The sequence below is a fragment of the Musa acuminata genome, chromosome BXJ1-1 (genome assembly GCF_036884655.1).
Source record: "Musa acuminata AAA Group cultivar baxijiao chromosome BXJ1-1, Cavendish_Baxijiao_AAA, whole genome shotgun sequence".
Lineage (NCBI taxonomy): Eukaryota > Viridiplantae > Streptophyta > Magnoliopsida > Zingiberales > Musaceae > Musa > Musa acuminata.
The window spans coordinates 12,039,869-12,057,333 of NC_088327.1; the positions used below are offsets into that span (position 1 = coordinate 12,039,869).

The window sequence follows — 17,465 nt, forward strand, 5'->3', positions numbered from 1 at the left end:
AGCAGAGAAGAAAGAATGGGGAGGAAGCCATGTTGTGAGAAGGTGGGGATGAAGAAGGGGCCATGGACTGCTGAGGAGGACAAGAAGCTGATCAACTTCATGCTTACAAATTGCCACTGCTCATGGAGAGCTGTTCCAAAGTTTGCAGGTTAATTATATGTGCTTCTTCCTCTTCATTGTTACCGTCGGCTAGCTTTCTTGCACTAAGGCTTTCGTCTTCTTTTCCTCTTTGGTTGTGTTCTTTGCTTATCTGGCTATCTTGTCTTACATTTCTGGGAACCTGTAATGTAGCTTGAGTGAGCGTCATGGAATAATGAGCTTTTTATCATCCAAAGTCGATAACAGTTGAGTAAGTAAAGATCTTGATGCATCGTAGTGAGGTCCTATAATCCAATCTTGTCATATGTTAAATTATATAGAGGAAATCACTGTGAGGATCTTGATCTCCCGAATGGTGTGAAGAACTGATAGAAGAAGACCTGCAGTTCTGTGTCTCAAAAGTTCATTGAGATGTTTGATGTGGTCATTCTATCTATGAGACCTCAAAAAGCTTAATTCCTTTTTGTCAATGATGAAGGTCGCCATCAATGTCATATTCATATGTTGCTGTTAAAAAAAGGGTCATATTAGGTCAAAGGTACATAGCTGTCTCTTTGTGTTTTGGTAGATGTATTGCGTAATGGTTGGGTGACATTGTCATAGGCCTTCTGAGGTGTGGGAAGAGCTGCAGGCTAAGATGGATCAACTATCTGAGACCTGATCTGAAGAGAGGCTTGTTATCTGAGTCTGAGGAAAAGCTGGTCATTGACCTCCATGCCCAACTTGGAAACAGGTGCCCTCTCTCTCTCTCTCTCTCTCTCTCTCTCTCTCTCTCTCTCTCTCTCTCTCTCTCTGTTATGATGTATCCTTTTGCATTTGCATCACAGGTGGTCCAAGATAGCTTCTCATCTTCCTGGAAGAACAGACAATGAGATAAAAAACTACTGGAACACCCACATCAAAAAGAAGCTGAGGAAGATGGGAGTTGACCCCCTTACCCACAAGCCCATTGGTACCACCAGCGAATGCCATGATCAAGTTCTGCCACTGCAGCAGACAGTTGACGTAGCTGAAGGATACTGGGAAGTGGAAGAAGAAGAGGAAGAAGAAAAGACCATGACAAGCTCAACCGACTACGTCACGGAGATTGATGCTTCTCTGCAGACATCGCCTGGTTTCTGCATTGAGGAAGTGCCTATGATGCAACCCCATGAAATAGTGATTCCAGAGGCATCCACCGACGACACCTCTTCCAGCTCTTCTTCTGGTCGTTCGCCGAAGACTGATGAACTTCGGCTTTCAGCAATGGAGTGGCCAGATTCCATGCACTTCTTCCCGATGGATGACTACGGTGGATGGAGCTTCAGCTCTGATCATATGCTTGAGCATCAAACCGCTACCACCGAGTATGATCCATGGAAATGATGGTCAACTGAACAGATCAAAAAGGCACATATATCAACATGAACGAGAGGATCATGGAAGGAAATAAAGATACCTCTGGTCCACGGTTCGTGCCTCAAGCCGAGCACTGACTCGTGATACACTGTGTTTCTAGGTCATCGTTGATTTTGTGCATGTAAATTAGCTTGACTGGGTGCAATCATGCTTGTAATGTACGATGTCAGACACGAGTAAGGATTTGGATGGTTTGATAAGTTGGAAAGAGGTGTTTAATGGGAATCAAGCTGTCATCGACAGGTTAAGATGTAAGGATCAAACTCTGACGAGGTTTCTGCTGATGACTCTGACTTGACGTCGGAGGACGATCCATCAGTAGCCGTTTCCGGTGGAAGTCAAAGAACAGGAAGGTGACGGAGCTTGGAAGCTGAAAGAAGAGGAAATGCAGACGTATAAAGATGTGATTCGTAAATCATGCCTTCACCTAACAAAATTTTAAATGCATAGCTCCAATAGACTGTTAAAAGTCAAACCAACCACATATTTCTAATGTGTTTTGGTGAGAAGAAGACACCCTTCTTTTTTGGTCAATTATGATTTGACTTTTAATTAACATTAGTATTTACATAATTTATATGGTTTATATGTTAAATTTAATATTGCTAGTATAAATCACTGTTAATAATGGAGGGACATATATTGTTATATCCAAGTAGGTGAGGGCAAATGTGTTACAGCTGGTTTATGCAACAAGTTATAATAGGTTACATGGGAATTGAGATCACTGTTAAATAAATATTAATTGCTAATCATCTCTCGGTTGATAATAAAATATTGTCACACAAAAAAAGATATATAATTGCAAGTAATGGCCATTACCATCTGAGGAAAACTGCCGAGAGTTGACATTGATCAGCATCTGATGACTACACCTTTTTCTCGACTTTTTTTTGAAGTTCGATTGAACTACTGTTGACAATGTTGAGTATAGAAGAGTTCCATCGTCGACACTGAAAATTTCATGCTATCCCTCCTGTCCACAATAATTCAACTCAACTTCATCATATAAGATCTAAATCATTGTGTTAGGGAAATCTAAACAGAAGAAACATAGTCTCTAGCCCTGTTTCCCTTTTCTTTTATTTCGGGAAAAACAAGGCCAAACCAATAATATATCATTCATGACAATCTGAACTGTTTACAAGACACATCAATTAAATTGGCTGAAAGGGATAACTGAAAATGAAGATAAATGTCTAAAATGTATGCCTGTGACATATTCCATTTCACCAGTTCCGTGTTGGCTGAATTGGACATCGTAAGTTACCCTACCAAACATACAAGTACAATCAAACTAGGCAAGACACCATTTTGCATATCCAAAAATTAGTCAGGACATGTTCATTGGCTAGTAACTCACGAATCTGTTAGATCCAAAAATTAGTCAGGACATGTTCTTTAGCAACTTGGAAATCGATCGTATGGTGCAAGGTGTTGTTCGACAGCATCCTCCGATAAGACTAGCACCACATTCATGCCATCTTTTTGCAAGCAATTCAAAGCTCTTTTCACCGACACGCTCTGGTTGCTGCCAGGATCAAAAGACACGATCTAAGTTGCAGGAAAGCAAAATTGAAGTGCAAAGCTTTCTGATGTCAAATTATTTACAATTCACAAGTATCATACAGTTTTTTTCTGAGATATGCAATATATTGCCGCAAAATTGTTGCATATCAGAAGCCAAAAGTCAAAAATTTTCATCTGAGGGTGAGAATTTATTTGCTGGATCATTTGATGTTTGATCTTTAGAACAACCAGTACCCAATCTACAACAGTTTGATTGCCAAAATGTTATAATGTCCGAGGTAAAGAAGCAAAGATCTAGCTGCAAACCTGCTCCAAAATTCCATCACTATCTGATGCCACTTGCTTTCAAATGCTTTACTTAGCATACTTCTTTAGGAAACAAAACTTGTATTTGATGTTTTATACGGTAACCCCCTAATTGTCAAGGATGAGACAGATCTTGTTTCAAATGCAAGCATGGAGCAACACTAACAAGGGAATACATTTGTGGAGCCTGTCCTATCAGCAGCATCGAGTCACCTCTGATCCTTGTACAGTGCCTTGTGAAAACCTAGCTTTTGAACTAGAGAAGTACTTGAAGGTTCAAGACTTAAGAACATGCTGATGTTTTACTTGAAGAAGCACAAACTTAGACCTATGAACTAGTTAGGTGCTAAACACCATAGCTTTTGCTCTTTCACATTTTTGTTTTATTAATATATACAAAAGCCAGCTAGCCTTTGACCATAGCATTTCAAATTTGGACCATTCTCTATGAAAATGTTCATGTAATTTCTTTAGTTTCTTTTGCTATTCTAATGTCATATTTATAATTAAATAGATTTTCATAATACTCATCAAGTTTCATTCATTTTCTGTATCAAATGAAATTGGATGAATCCTTCTCTTTATAAGGGAAACTCATGAACAAGAAGATCTCTCTACCATCTCAAACAGAATACCTCCTCCACGAATTTAAATATCAGGCTTGTGATTTCTAATGAGATAAATAGTTTCTCTTTCCTTTGGGATATCAAAAAAAGGTATACTGAGATATAATCTTTTCTTCTCTTTTTAATTCACTTGGCATAAATCATCAATCAGGATAATATATTTCCACAAATCCATCAGGCTGATTTCAATATATCTTTCAAATTTGTATAAGAGAAAAACTCAAACATCTAGCAAACTTCAGAACTGATATATTGAAATCAATATTAACATCATTAACAATGAGCTGGATCTTTAAACAATAATATTTCCCTCATACATTCTTCAAGAAGCCATGATAACTAATTATGATGATAACATTAACATTTCAATGATCACTGACATACTAATTTCTACTAACTCAAATCAAAAAACAAGAACCTTTTCGGGTAAGTTTAAGATCATAACAAGATTCAATAAATTGGTAAATCTGTAGTAGGTAGCATAAGAGACTTACCAGCCATCTTTTAGCCCTACCATCCCACACTTCACCACTGTTTGGATAAACAGCCAACAGTTTGTTTGTTAACTGAAAAAGAATAATTATTATATGAAAACTATTAGAATAAAACCAGATAATCAGAACCACAGACAAACAACATGATTTGAAATTTTGAACGACCAAACTAAAAGTTGCAGCAACTCCTGACCTTTTTAAATTTAAGAATAAGGTTCTCTATAAACTGTGGTGATGCACAATTTATCCCAACAATGTTGACTTTTTCATTCCTATTTAATATGTCAAGACATTCTTTAAAGTCCTCTCCAGAAGACATATGTTCACCATCCACAGAGCTGAAACAGATCCAAGATGGAATTTGGATGTTTTCTTCATCAAGAAGCTCAGCTAATGCCTGCAAGCAGCTACATGTTACTAATGATTTTATTAGAAAATGGAACTTCTATAAAATCAACAGCCATGATGACAACTTGTCAGTACTACTCATACAATGGACATTATACAAATATCAAGAGAAAAGAATATGTTCATTTAAATAGTAGAAATTACCACAATGCCCAAAATAAATGTTCGTCCTAGTCATTGTTGAGACCAGAGTGCTTACACTGTTTGTCCTGGAATCCATGTAATCACCGATAATTTCTCTCTTAACATAAATTAATTACTATAAATGATATATTGCTTTATTACTAACTTCTATATCTATGTACTATAGTTAAGGAAATAATTAAATTTAGTTTTCTTAATCACATGGATAAGTTAGGAATTCTACTAATCAATTAAATTATTAATTGATTTATTTCCTAATGAGTGATTTGATATTTAGGAAGTAAATAGTTTACATTCAATTTTTGTGTGTGAACAATAAGAGATGAATATCATATTACTTTCTTTGTGTGTGAAAGCAAACAAAAAATAAATTAAAAATTAAAATTAAATTATTACTTACCTTTCGGGGAGATCTCATCTTCTCCTATATAAAGGGGCTACTTCTTCCTCATTTTCCACTAAACCTAACAATGGGAGGATTGAGAAAATGACTTCCCAGGGAAATGATATCGAAAAAGGAATAATCGAAGAGAGATAGGATCCTTTCTTTTTCAATTAGCTTTGATTTATGTTTTGAAATCTTGATATTGAGATTATTATTATTTTATGACGCATAATGATGTTTTACTTTTGAAATTTCATGAGTAGTAAATAATGATAATTGATTTGTGATGTTATAATGATTATTTGATTTATCTCGATCTCTTGAGCTTAAGTGAATTTTAATATTGATTTAATTATTAAAATTCTTATTTTTGGATTAACATAGTAGGTCTAATTTATTTAATTAGATATATCTATGTTTCAAAAATTATGTATGAATTTCTATAATGTAATTAGTTTTAAATTTAAGATCATGAATTTAAAGTTTTAATTATGAATATGAGTCATTCATTAATAATTTTAAATGTTAAAATCTAATTTGATAAGAGGAGTCTAATTGGGGTTTGACTTGAGTCAATTTGATCGATCAGATCGAATCGACTCAACCCATGTGGTCATGTACGACCTAGCTCATGTGATCAAGTACAACCTAGCCCTTGTGACTTGGCATAACCCAACCTATGTGGCCGGGTAGAAGCCAGCCCATATAGCAAGGTACGACCCAACTCATGTGGCTAAGTACGATCTAGTCCATGTGATCATATATGACCCAGCCCATGTGGTAAGGTACGACCCTACCATGTGGCTAGGCGGGCCAACTCATGTGGTTAGATATAATTCAGTCCATGTGGCCATGTATGACCCAACTCATATGGTAAGGTACGACCCAACCATGTGGCTAGGCATCGGCCAGCTCATGCGATAGGTACGACCCAATCCATACGGTTTGATACGACCCCAACTTATGTGTCTAGGACCAACTCGCGAGCCAAGTAAGGCCTAGTTTAATAGCAAGGCTCAGCCCAACTTATAAGTGAGGCTTAGCCTAGTTCATGAAGTTAAGCCTGCCCAACTACACGATTGGCATTAGACATATAGTCGCTCTTTTTATATAACCCGTCGTACCTCAACTCAACTTAGTACTTCAAACAGGTATATGCAGTGTATGTGGAATAGGTATATGCAATGTATGTGACCCGTCCAAGAATCAGGTGGGTTGGTTCAGTTTGGGTTAGCACTATACGAGATAGTCCAATTTCCTCTCTCTCTATTGGTTCGAGCTCATTAATTGACTAAATCAAATAGGTTTGATCAGTTAAAGCTGGTTTAGAGTGATTCCACACTAACTTGACTAGTTCAAACCTATTTGACCTAATCGAGATCAATCAAATCTAAATTAGACTAGTCTAGGGTGATTCCAGACCGGTTCTATAAGGATTTGATGTTAGTTCTGTTAGATCATAATCGAATTAAGTTTGGTTTAAGTCAATTGAGCTATTTCAATTAGAGTTTTGGTTGATTGAGGACTATTGAGATATTGATATTTCATGCTTTAATGATTTGATGAATTTAAAAGTTTTATCTGAAGATGTCATTTGAAAATAATTATTGGTTTTCTATTTTCTTATATTTACGAAATTGATATGATGAGTATCATGTAGTAGATGTAACTAGACCAGTGATTTAAAAAGGCGCTCGAGCGAGGTGAGGCGAGGCCCGAGCGCCTCGCTAAACTTCCAGGCAGCGCGCTTCAAAGAGGCACCGCTTGGGCGCTCACGCCTCGCTAAACTTCCAGGCAGCGCGCTTCAAAGAGGCGCCGCTTGGGCGCTCGCCCGAGCCCAGGCGCTGGGCGCTTCGGGCAAGCGCCTGGGTTAAACCAGGCGACCGAACAAGGATTTTAAGTCTGGTTCGGTCTTCGATGGTTAGTTGGTTCAATCAAACCAACTAAAACCGATATCAGTTATCGCTGCCCAACCCTAACCCTGCTCATTGCCGCTGCCGCTCCCGCTCCCGTTGCTCGCCGCTGTCGCCGCTCCTGCTCGCCGCTGTCGCCGCTCCTGCTCCCGCTGCCGCTGTCGCCGGTCCCGCTGCCGCTACCTCCTTACACTCCCGCTCCCGCTGCCTCCTTATACTCCCGCTGCCGCTACCTCCTTACATTCCCGCTCCCGCTGCTGCTGCCGCTTCCTCTTTTCTCAGTCAACACCCCCTTACACTCTTCCTTCTTCTCCTTCTGTATACTGTTAACAGTATACAACAGTATACTGTATACTGTTAATATTGTTAGATTTATTTGAAATTATTAATTTTGATATTATGATTTTGTATCTTAGATTTTCTTAATTTAATAGTATATTTTTATTTAAAATTTTAAATAATTATATTTATTAATTATATTATATATTTTTATATTTTAGCGCCTCGCTTCGCTCGGGCGAGCGCTTAGCGCTTCGGGTGTTGGACCTTAGCGCCTTTTAGCGCCTAACGTTTTTTAAATCACTGAACTAGACTAGTAGTTCACATTAGGAGTGTAACTTGTGAAAGGAGCCACGGGCCCATCACAATGCGGAGCCACCAATGAACATAGTCTAGCAGATTTACATCATGTATGGTCTCTCATAATATTTAATCATATTGATTTCTTGATGTATGCATGAGTGATTGGATGATTGTAAATGAATGATCATGGATGTTTATATATCTCTACCAAAGGCAGGTATGGCGATTCCCTTCGGGGATTAGCAGGCCGTCAGACGTGATGGTTAGACGATTCCTCCATCCGCTGTTGGGAGGAACGTGTCCCCACTTGGGCGGGTGAGGAATACCACTCCATCTGCTGTTGGGAGTGCGATATGGATTATCTCCATCCGCTGTTGGGAGGAATCCATCCCATGGAATATGCCTCTCCATCTGTTGTTGGGAGAGTGCACCAGTGGGTGATGTACGTCTTTGTTATTATGTATGTGTTGCATGTGGCTGATGCATAATTTTATTTATTATATAAGAAATTATTATTTTTCTGATGCATAAGTTTTATGATGAATAGATATATTTTCTTATTGAATTATTGATACTTGTTTATATTTCATGAATATTGAATATTAACTTTATAATTTTTCTGAGGTTCCTACCAGTTGATGATATGTTTTTATTTTATATTTATTTTCAGAGTAATTTACTACTGTGTAATAGATCTGAAGCTTGGATGGAAGAGACTTGCGACCCTATCAAGAAGATGTTGTCATTTTTTCTGGTTAATAGAATATTTACTACTGTAAAGACAAAGATTTGAATTCAAAGACGAATGAAAAGAAAAGGAGGAAGTTTATTATATAAATTATGGATAATAAAATACAGATTTATTATTCTTTTTATAAATTCGGGATGTGACAATCTAGGACTTAAAACATGACAAAACAATTTGAACAGTATTTAGTTAAAGTACAAAGTTGCATTACCAAAGACAATAGTTAAAATTAAAGGCTCAAAAATTCTAGGTCTACCACTGAAGAAAATTCAAAATCTAAAAAAATAATACTGTTAATAAATCTAAGGTTTATCTGTTTAACCAACATGTGAATGGAGCTCATGGATGTAAATCAATAAACATGCATGAAACTTATGTCTGTATGACATCCTTCCTCATGTCCTTTTCCGTCATTACACAATCATAGAGAAAGACCCTTCCACTAATTTATGGAATATGCATTGTGCAGGAAGTTTAACGTTTTATGGGACTAGTCAACTTTCAAAATTTTCAAAATTACAAAGATCAAAGTTGACATCATAAATATGTAGATAAAATCACCCAAAAGGCAATGACACCTTAAGATTAAAAAAAAAATTATGTGATCTTTATGCAAAATGGAAAACACTTATATTTATCTGATTGAACATGAGAAAAGCTAAGCCACTTGTTGAATGGAAACCAGGCAGCATGATCTTTAAAGAAAAGCATTCCAGCCAACATCATGTGAAACGGAACAATTAGATTATCTTCTGATGAATGTATTCAAACGCTACCAAGTGGTTAGGCTCTCCAAAGACATGGCAAACAATAAGCACAGCAAAAGCAGACCTGTGCTTCAAGCTTATTAGGAATGGTTTCAAATGCCAGCAAATCTGGGCCAGCATCTACAAGAACTTGCAATCGTCGCCTGTGAAATTCTTTCAGTTTCTCCAAGTTCATATCTGGTCCATAATGCCCACTGCCATGCTTAGACAAGATGTCCATTAGACATTCAGACATATGTTTAAACAAACTAATAAAAGAAGAATAAACAAACAGATTCTCATTTTCTGTTCAAAAGTTCTTGCAGCCTATATTTCTATGAAAGTAACAAGATATTACATTTTCTTCCTTATCGCATGGAAGTTAGATGCTCTCTTGGTGATTCTGAACAGTGGATGTAACTAGGACATCATGCTTCCATACTCAATTTCAACCCAGAATCCATCTTTAACACAGGCAGGAAAGGGAGGCATCTACCAACTGGGAGAAGTCCACTTGCAATCCCATAAACATCCAGAGTATGGATCTAAAGCTTGTAGCATGCTGGTTTAGGAAACATGCACATATAGGACTTCATGCATGGGGTTCGGATGGATCCACAACTACATCATTCATGTTCAAAGACCCTCAGACCTGGGTTTGATGTGATAGCCTATGCCCCTTGGTCTGCACCCCATGTGATCATTAGTTTTTTGCAATAATGAAAAAGACAATATTGGAAAGGTAGCAAACCAGGTAGCAAACCTGGACCTATAAACAGAAAAAACTAACAAGACCATCTCAAGCTTTTGTAGTGTTCACAAGCAGATAAATTGACCTCAAAATTGATAGAAATAATAGAATATAAGAACAATAATTGAAGAAGCTTTATTGTAGAAATGAAATAGCTTTAGCTTTAATATATTAACATGTTCCCTCTCCTATTTATACAGATTAGGAGGAAGGATTTCCCTCAACAGAATAAACAGAATAGATTTCCTGTTTATTCTGTTGAGGGAAATCCTTCCTCCTAATCTGTATAAATAGGAGAGGAAACATGTTAATATATTCAAGCTAAAGCTATTTCATTTCTACAATAAAGCTTCTTCAATTATTGTTCTTATCTTCTATTATTTCTATCATGGTATCAGAGCCACTTGCCTAGAGCAAGCTCTCTTCTCGTTGTCGACTCATCTGTTGCTTCTCCACCTCCAGCGGTTCCATCGTCAGCTTTCTACTACTGCTTTTCCATCGTCAGGCTATCGGTGCGATAAATCTTTCCTCCTCGGCGAACGGTAACTATCTTCTCCACTGCCACTCTGCACCAACGTTCGTTCCCTTCCGCAGCGTCTCTAGTGCTACGCTCACCAGCATTGCCCCACCTTTCCTCCTTTGTTGTAGCCTTATTCTCTATTGTAGCATCGTTGTAGCTTCTTCCTCTTTTGTAGCTTCCCCCTCTATTACAGCTTTCTCCTCTCTCCTCTGCTGCACCTCTACTGTAGCTTCCTCCTCGGTTATAGTATCGCTGCAACATCGCTGCAACTTCCTCCTCTATTGTAACTTCCTCCTCTACTGCAGCTTATTCCTCTGCTACAGTATTGCTATAACTTTTTCTATTACTACAGCTTTCTCCTCTACTGTAGTCGTCGCCGTCGCAGTCGCAACAACAGCAACAACAGCAACAATAGCGATCTGCTCTTGCTCTACTCACGAAGCCTCTCGCTTTAAACCATTATTTACCTCGATCCAAGATTGGTATCCTTGTCAGGAGCACCATCTTACGAGGGCATGATAGAAGATAAGATTTCCTCAACAGAATAAACAGAATAGAGAGATTTCCTCATATAGTTGGGGAAATCTTATCTTCTATCAAGTTGGGAAAATCTTATCTTCTATCATGCCCCCGCAAGATGGTGCTCCTGACAAGGATATCAATCTTGGATCGATGTAAATAATGGTTTAAAGCGAGAGGCTTCGTGAGTAGAGCAAGAGCAGATCGCTATTGTTGCTGCGATTGCTGTTGCTGTGAGGGCACAGGCGTTCCTTTCGTTCTTCTTACGTCCGCCCTTCGTTCTCCTTAAGTCCGCCGACTGTTGGCAGATCAGCGAAGACTACCGCGGTGAGGAAGATGAGGATTGGCCGTGGAGCCTCTCAGGAATGTGGCTGCAGCGGCGTTGGTCGCTGGCCGAAGGCAAGGGCGAAGCTTCGCTTTTCTCAGCGGCGTTGGTCACTGGCCAAAGGCAAGAGCGAAGCTTCGCTCTTCTCAACCTGGCTCTGATACCATGATAGAAATAATAGAAGATAAGAACAATAATTGAAGAAGCTTTATTGTAGAAATGAAATAGCTTTAGCTTTAATATATTAACATGTTCCCTCTCCTATTTATACAGATTAGGAGGAAGGATTTCCCTCAACACTCTCCTATTTATACAGATTAGGAGGAAGGATTTCCCTCAACAGAATAAACAGAATATAGAGATTTCCTCATATAGTTGGGGAAATCTTATCTTTTATCAAGTTGGGGAAATCTTATCTTCTATCAAAAATATCACTTTAAGTCAATCTATCAGTGTCCATCACATAATCACAAGTGCATCTTAACTGGTATGCATGAAGTTTTGCAACCCTTCCCTCCTACTCCGATCCAAATGTATGTCTTTGCTCCATCCTTGATCATCAGTGAAGGTAATTGAACATGCTTGTGCAAGAATAGTTATGTGTAGATCACAAAAGAGCACTCTTATCTATCCAAAGACCACAGGATAATTAACTAAAGTAGTCACAGCAACTCATATGTTCTATAACAGATACCTATATTCTGAACCATCTGCAAGATAAGCTCCATAGCTCCCAATTGAAGCTGCCACCAAAGCACGAATATAGTAGTTGTCAGCATTGAGTTTCCAAAAATTATCTCGGGCTTCAAGGGCTAGTTTGACACTTTGTTGAAGTAACAACTCTCCTTCTTCAATGGAGAAACCTTTGGACAAAAATCCAGGAATTGTCGCCTGTAACAGAAGAAGGGGCAAAAGGAACCAATGACCACAAAAGAGAAAATATCAGATATACAGATGGACTAACTATTGTTCTTTGAAAAACTATGAAAGAGGTTTTGGAAGAAAATGAATGATGGAACAAATTGATCTGTCTCCAAACACACAGAACTATAAAGCCCAACATTTATCTAGATGAATATTCCAATAAACGAGAAATGGATCTACTAAGCACAAGAGAACTGATTCAACAGGTATATTGTCCTAGATACAGAAATTCAACTCAAGTTTCAATGCAGTCCTTGTGCTCCTCAAATCCTAGGAAATACAAGTTGGATTTGTCCACCTGTCCAAAAAAACTACTAAAAGAAAATAAATAGAAAACACATAGGGATACTGAGAAGAGGTTCTGTTCTACCTCCTAGTAAGTCATGATATTGAAAGATGAGAATTAAAACAAAAGGACATCATAGTTTTCCTTTGTTAGGAAGCTTTGAAGGGAACTGAAGCTGCCCTTCTATGCATGATGATCCATTCCAAAGCATATACCTGTTCTAGTGCATGTGCCATATACAGGTAGATGACAAGTGACTACTTGAATGTTGTCTCAGGTTGTAATTTGCTATGAATTGCTTTAGGGGTCAACTACTCATACTTTCTAAATTTAATTTTGTTGGGATGCTTTCTTCTGTTTATTTCTTTTGTTAAACCAAGTCTAAACATTCAGTTGTCGACAGACAAACATTTCATAAAACTGATGAAAATGGAGATACATGTTAACAGACTGCAGTTTGGTAAGTCAGCTGATACTAAGGAAAGACATTAGAGAATCGCTGATCTCTCTACAGGAGATTAGTTAACAGATGCTATTACTGGTCATGCAGTTTTGAGCCTACTGTTTAGGATGATAGACAAGAAGAACAATTCAAGATAAAGCAACCAGTTCTTTAGGAAGTCCTGTATATACCTGAAGAACACGGACAGACCACAGGATACTGAACTATGCAAGACGTAAGGGGAGAAAAATATGCAGGCACCAAATTTGGGAAGATTAATAGAAACAGATAGTTAGAAGGTCTATTTTGAAGGTCTTTTATTGGCTAATACCTAAAAGAAATTTTTAAGGGAATGTAACAGATTGGTTTCTTTTTGAGACAGTAAAGCCTTTTATTCTTGGGAGTGTTACTTTTAATGATCATAAAGGTAAAAGCATGTCATTCATTAAATATCGTAAGTATAATTACAGAAAGAAAGCCCAAACTTTCCAACATAAATTTTTCCATGCCATTCAAATATGAAAAGTCTGCAAGGATTATGAACATTTGCAGGCACTTTTCAGAATTAATGTGAACTCCTTAAGTTGTTTATGAGAATTATTCACAATTCTTTTGACTATATGATATTTTATTATAATTTTAGTAACTTATTTAAGACTATCAGAGGGACAGGACACCGGATTGCAATCATAAATTTAATAAAAGTTACTAGATACTGGTCAAAATCATGGCCATAAAGGCCTGCATTGTGCTTGCACTCCATAAACATATTACTTTTGACTTTCATCTTGAGTGAAATATTGTTGTGCTTCTTCATTTAGACAATAAAAACAACACTAAATACATATAACTATATTCTCCTAAGAATATATACATTGACACTGTAATAAACTACTCATTTTGCAGGGGATCTCATGTTCTCCACTGATCAGTAACCAAGTAAAGTCATTTCATATTGGCCATGGCATTCATATGATCATGTGTCTGACTAACAAATGAGAATCATCTTTGCCTACATATTTTAATGCAATATAAGATGAATTTTGTTGATATACATTACCCACTAGAATATAGGCATTGAGTTTTCTGATTAGAATACCAAAAGTTATTTTGTACAATCACATACCTGATAAGATGATGTCACCAGTATATCAGCACCTGCTTCAAGGTACTGAAGATGAACCTGCATGTGGTTTAAGTGCAAAATGGTTAACTGCATGATGAGAATATCTTTGAAAAATGGAGAGCTAACTTAAGGGAACAAATAGTATTACTTAGAGCAGAAAAGGAACTGCCAAAGACTTTTGGTGACATATAGCTAGAACAATAAGACATTAATTTCATAATATGTTTTTCATGTTATTTCATGTTCTATATGTCATTTAGAATAATCACATAGCACAATTGTTCTTTGGAATTGCAATTTGATTTGTCTACAAAGTGCTTTTGCAACAGGTAAGTGTCATGTTTTCTTCATCAGCATAATTGGTTATGGTAGTGACAAGATGAGCTATGCACTGCAAAACATTATTCATGTCACAATGCTAATGGTAATCTGTTCAGCTGTTGTGGATCACTTTGCTTCAGAGCTGTAAATGAGTCTGTTGACAAGTTGGATGAATGTTTGATCATGCACCTTAATACATTTTCTGGTGTAAGCATGCCTAAAGATGATTCTGCCAGTAGCCAGTAATAGAAGAAGAATGGGAGTTTTGGGATGTCAAGCTAGTAAGGAAGCTGAATTTTCTCCTTGTACTACTCTCTTTTTGGATTTATTCCTCGACTTTCTTGCATATCTCACTATTCTCTTTTGTCTCTTTGTTTAACTATGCTGTATCAGGCTATCAGCTTCATGGTAGAGCTAGAAGGTTATAAGCTTCAGAAAATTACTTATTACAAACTATATAGAAGACATATATTTGTTTGATTATGTCATAAAGCAGGTAACATCTGACAAGTTCCTCAAAAGTACGTGTTTCAACAGCACTGATGGAATGCCATATTTCATGTCTTTTACATATATCCTAATTGATATTTTTTGAATTGATACTTTTCAGTTTTCCAAATAAAGATGCAACCATCAAAGATTCGCTGGTATATGTCACATTAGAAAGGGCTTGAGATTCAGGCTTCAAAGGAGTCAAGTCAAGACTTGAAAAGAAAAAGGACATGTATTGTGAGATTGATGACTGACCACCAGCATATTCATGGTGTTCCTCTCCAGATCTCAAAATCATTTATTCATTTATCAAAGTTCTTCTTCACCATAGTAGGCTCTCCATAATACTAAGGTTTCAAATTTCACTTTCAATTAAAATGGCATATACTTTTAGTTTTTTCTTGCGTGGATGGGTTATCTACTGTTGTTACACTGAGGCCGTCGACTAACGAATCAGCTCGGCTTGGTTCAACGCCGAAAGTGCAGGTCCTTCCTAGGGAGCTGACGTGGAGAACTGTTGTAGAGAGCTGGCCTGCACGGAGCTGGCGGGAGGCACTGGCGTAGAGAGCTGGCATGAGGTGCCAACGTAGAGAGCCGGCATGGGGCGCTGGCGTAGAGAGTTGGCGCGAGGCGCCGGCATAGAGAGCTTCCCGCCTGTGGGGGGAACGAACTGGTCTGGGAGGGCAGACCGCCTTGCCCGTGGGGGAGTCGTCTTGTAGTGCCTCCTCAGTTGCGCCGGGGATCCTACACAACAAGTCAGCGCCAAGGGATGTCCCGACGTGTCCCCTCTGATGCTTAAGTCAGAAAGATGGGGAAGAAGAGAGTTAGCAATACTTAGAGAGTGTGGTGTTCACCCCTTGCCCCTGTTTGGCTTGGGACTAGGTTTTTATACCTGGGCGCCTAGCGGCGAGGACAGGGATTGGTGAGGTCCCCCCTACCCTGTTTGTCAAGGGCCATTAATGGAGGTGGCTTACCAGTGTGTCGTCCCAAGGCCGGCGTCGATGTTGGCCGGTTGGGATGGCGATCCCTGTACGGACTTTTACCCGCTTTGAGTCAAGCAAGGAGTGGTCCTTCCTTCGGTCGTCCGGAAGGGAGGTGTGGGGGAGGCGAGCCATGCCGCCGACCATTAATGCGGGGGCATGGCCCTTTCAGTGAGGAGTGGTCCTTGCGGGCTTTTTTCGGGAAGCTAGGACCGGTAGGGATCGTGGGTTGGTCCCTTGTCGGCGACTGCAGGGAGTTGGTGGGAGCTCCCATACTTTTGCTTAGATGGCCTGCTCGACCCAAGTGGCGGGATGAGTTGATAATGTTAGTACTTTCCCTATCACCTACATAATTACAGTTTATGTGAGTATGCTGAGAACAGCAAAAAATGGACTTATACTTGCCTGACATCAAAATCAAATCCAGATTTTGAAAAACAGATGTATGCCTATGTTGCAAATGAAAATAGGATTTCCTCATGTTGATAGTCAACATGATACAGGGAGAGACCTTGCTATACTCAAATAGGAAATGATCTGACGTGGCCTTTTAGTTGCCAAATGTGATCAATCGTTCATGAACAAATAAAAAGAAGCTTTTTCTTTTCCTATCTTGCTCATCTCCTTGCGCTTTGCTCCATGATACTATTTCTTCTTCAATCTGATATGTGTATACATTTATACCTCTAACAAATATTGGATATTATATGAGACACCGATATATCAAAAATGCTAGTTGCACTCAGCAATGTTTGCCGTTAGCGACGCCAATCGGGTATATGTCACATACTTTAGATACCCAATACTTCAAACCTTGCAACTTCCCAAATTTTGGTATGTCCAATACAAACGCATCAACATGTTCCTCCCGGGGATTATGTAGCGAACCTTCTCCTAGAACCTTGATACAAAATTTTGGTATGTCCCTACCCCCCCCCCGGGGATTGTGTAGCCAACCTTCTCCTAGAACCTCGATACATATTTAATATCCAAAATCACCATGAACGCCATCTATTGTCCCCAGAAAATAACGGATCTGGCATCTTCATCGTTCCCAACTTGTAGCAACAAACGTTAATTAGCGAGGGATTATAACCTAAGCTTAAACCAATCCGGTGAATCAGAAATAAGCAATGCATCACCTGTTTGATGAGGTGGGGATCTGAGATGAGGCAGCGGGCGCTCCAGAGGGGACCGTTGATGTCGGCGCCAAGCGCCTCCAGCTGCGTCGCGAGGCCTCCGTCGATTACGGCGACACCGCAGTTCCTCTCGATCAGCTCCTCAACCAGACCCGTCCTGGATCCCATCTTCCTCCTCTCCCTCTTCCTCTTCGAAACCCTCCAGCGCTAAACCAAGCGGCGGTCTCTCAAGGACGAGATGAACTGAGTCGGTGACATTCT

General features: G+C 38.8%; 2 protein-coding genes across 2 annotated transcripts; one reads left to right on the forward strand and one right to left on the reverse strand.

The window, feature by feature from the left end:
• Positions 1-1,855, forward strand: LOC135673944 (transcription factor MYB20-like). The gene is made up of 3 exons (XM_065183341.1): positions 1-148; positions 703-832; positions 927-1,855. Exons 1-3 carry the CDS (start codon positions 16-18, stop codon positions 1,462-1,464), a joined length of 801 nt encoding a protein of 266 aa, XP_065039413.1. The 5' UTR covers positions 1-15; the 3' UTR covers positions 1,465-1,855.
• Positions 1,856-2,551: 696 nt separating this feature from the next.
• On the reverse strand, positions 2,552-17,465 carry LOC103990767 (homocysteine S-methyltransferase 1). Its single transcript, XM_009410030.3, has 7 exons — positions 17,208-17,465; positions 14,273-14,329; positions 12,189-12,385; positions 9,465-9,594; positions 4,647-4,850; positions 4,454-4,525; positions 2,552-3,028 (listed from the first exon to the last, which is right to left on the reverse strand). The coding sequence occupies exons 1-7, from the start codon at positions 17,370-17,372 to the stop codon at positions 2,885-2,887; spliced, it is 969 nt and encodes a 322-aa protein (XP_009408305.2). The 5' UTR covers positions 17,373-17,465; the 3' UTR covers positions 2,552-2,884.

What these genes read in the sequence shown, in the direction of transcription:
- LOC135673944 (XM_065183341.1), top strand. Translation starts at nt 16, where the DNA reads ATGGGGAGGAAGCCATGTTGTGAGAAGGTGGGGATGAAGAAGGGGCCA. An exon ending in AGCTGTTCCAAAGTTTGCAG is followed by an intron (nt 149 to 702) that starts GTTAATTATATG and finishes ACATTGTCATAG; the next exon opens with GCCTTCTGAGGTGTGGGAAG. An exon ending in CATGCCCAACTTGGAAACAG is followed by an intron (nt 833 to 926) that starts GTGCCCTCTCTC and finishes TTTGCATCACAG; the next exon opens with GTGGTCCAAGATAGCTTCTC.
- LOC103990767 (XM_009410030.3), bottom strand. Translation starts at nt 17,372, where the DNA reads ATGGGATCCAGGACGGGTCTGGTTGAGGAGCTGATCGAGAGGAACTGC. An exon ending in ATCCCCACCTCATCAAACAG is followed by an intron (nt 14,330 to 17,207) that starts GTGATGCATTGC and finishes AACCACATGCAG; the next exon opens with GTTCATCTTCAGTACCTTGA. An exon ending in GTAGGGCTAAAAGATGGCTG is followed by an intron (nt 3,029 to 4,453) that starts GTAAGTCTCTTA and finishes TGATCCTGGCAG; the next exon opens with CAACCAGAGCGTGTCGGTGA.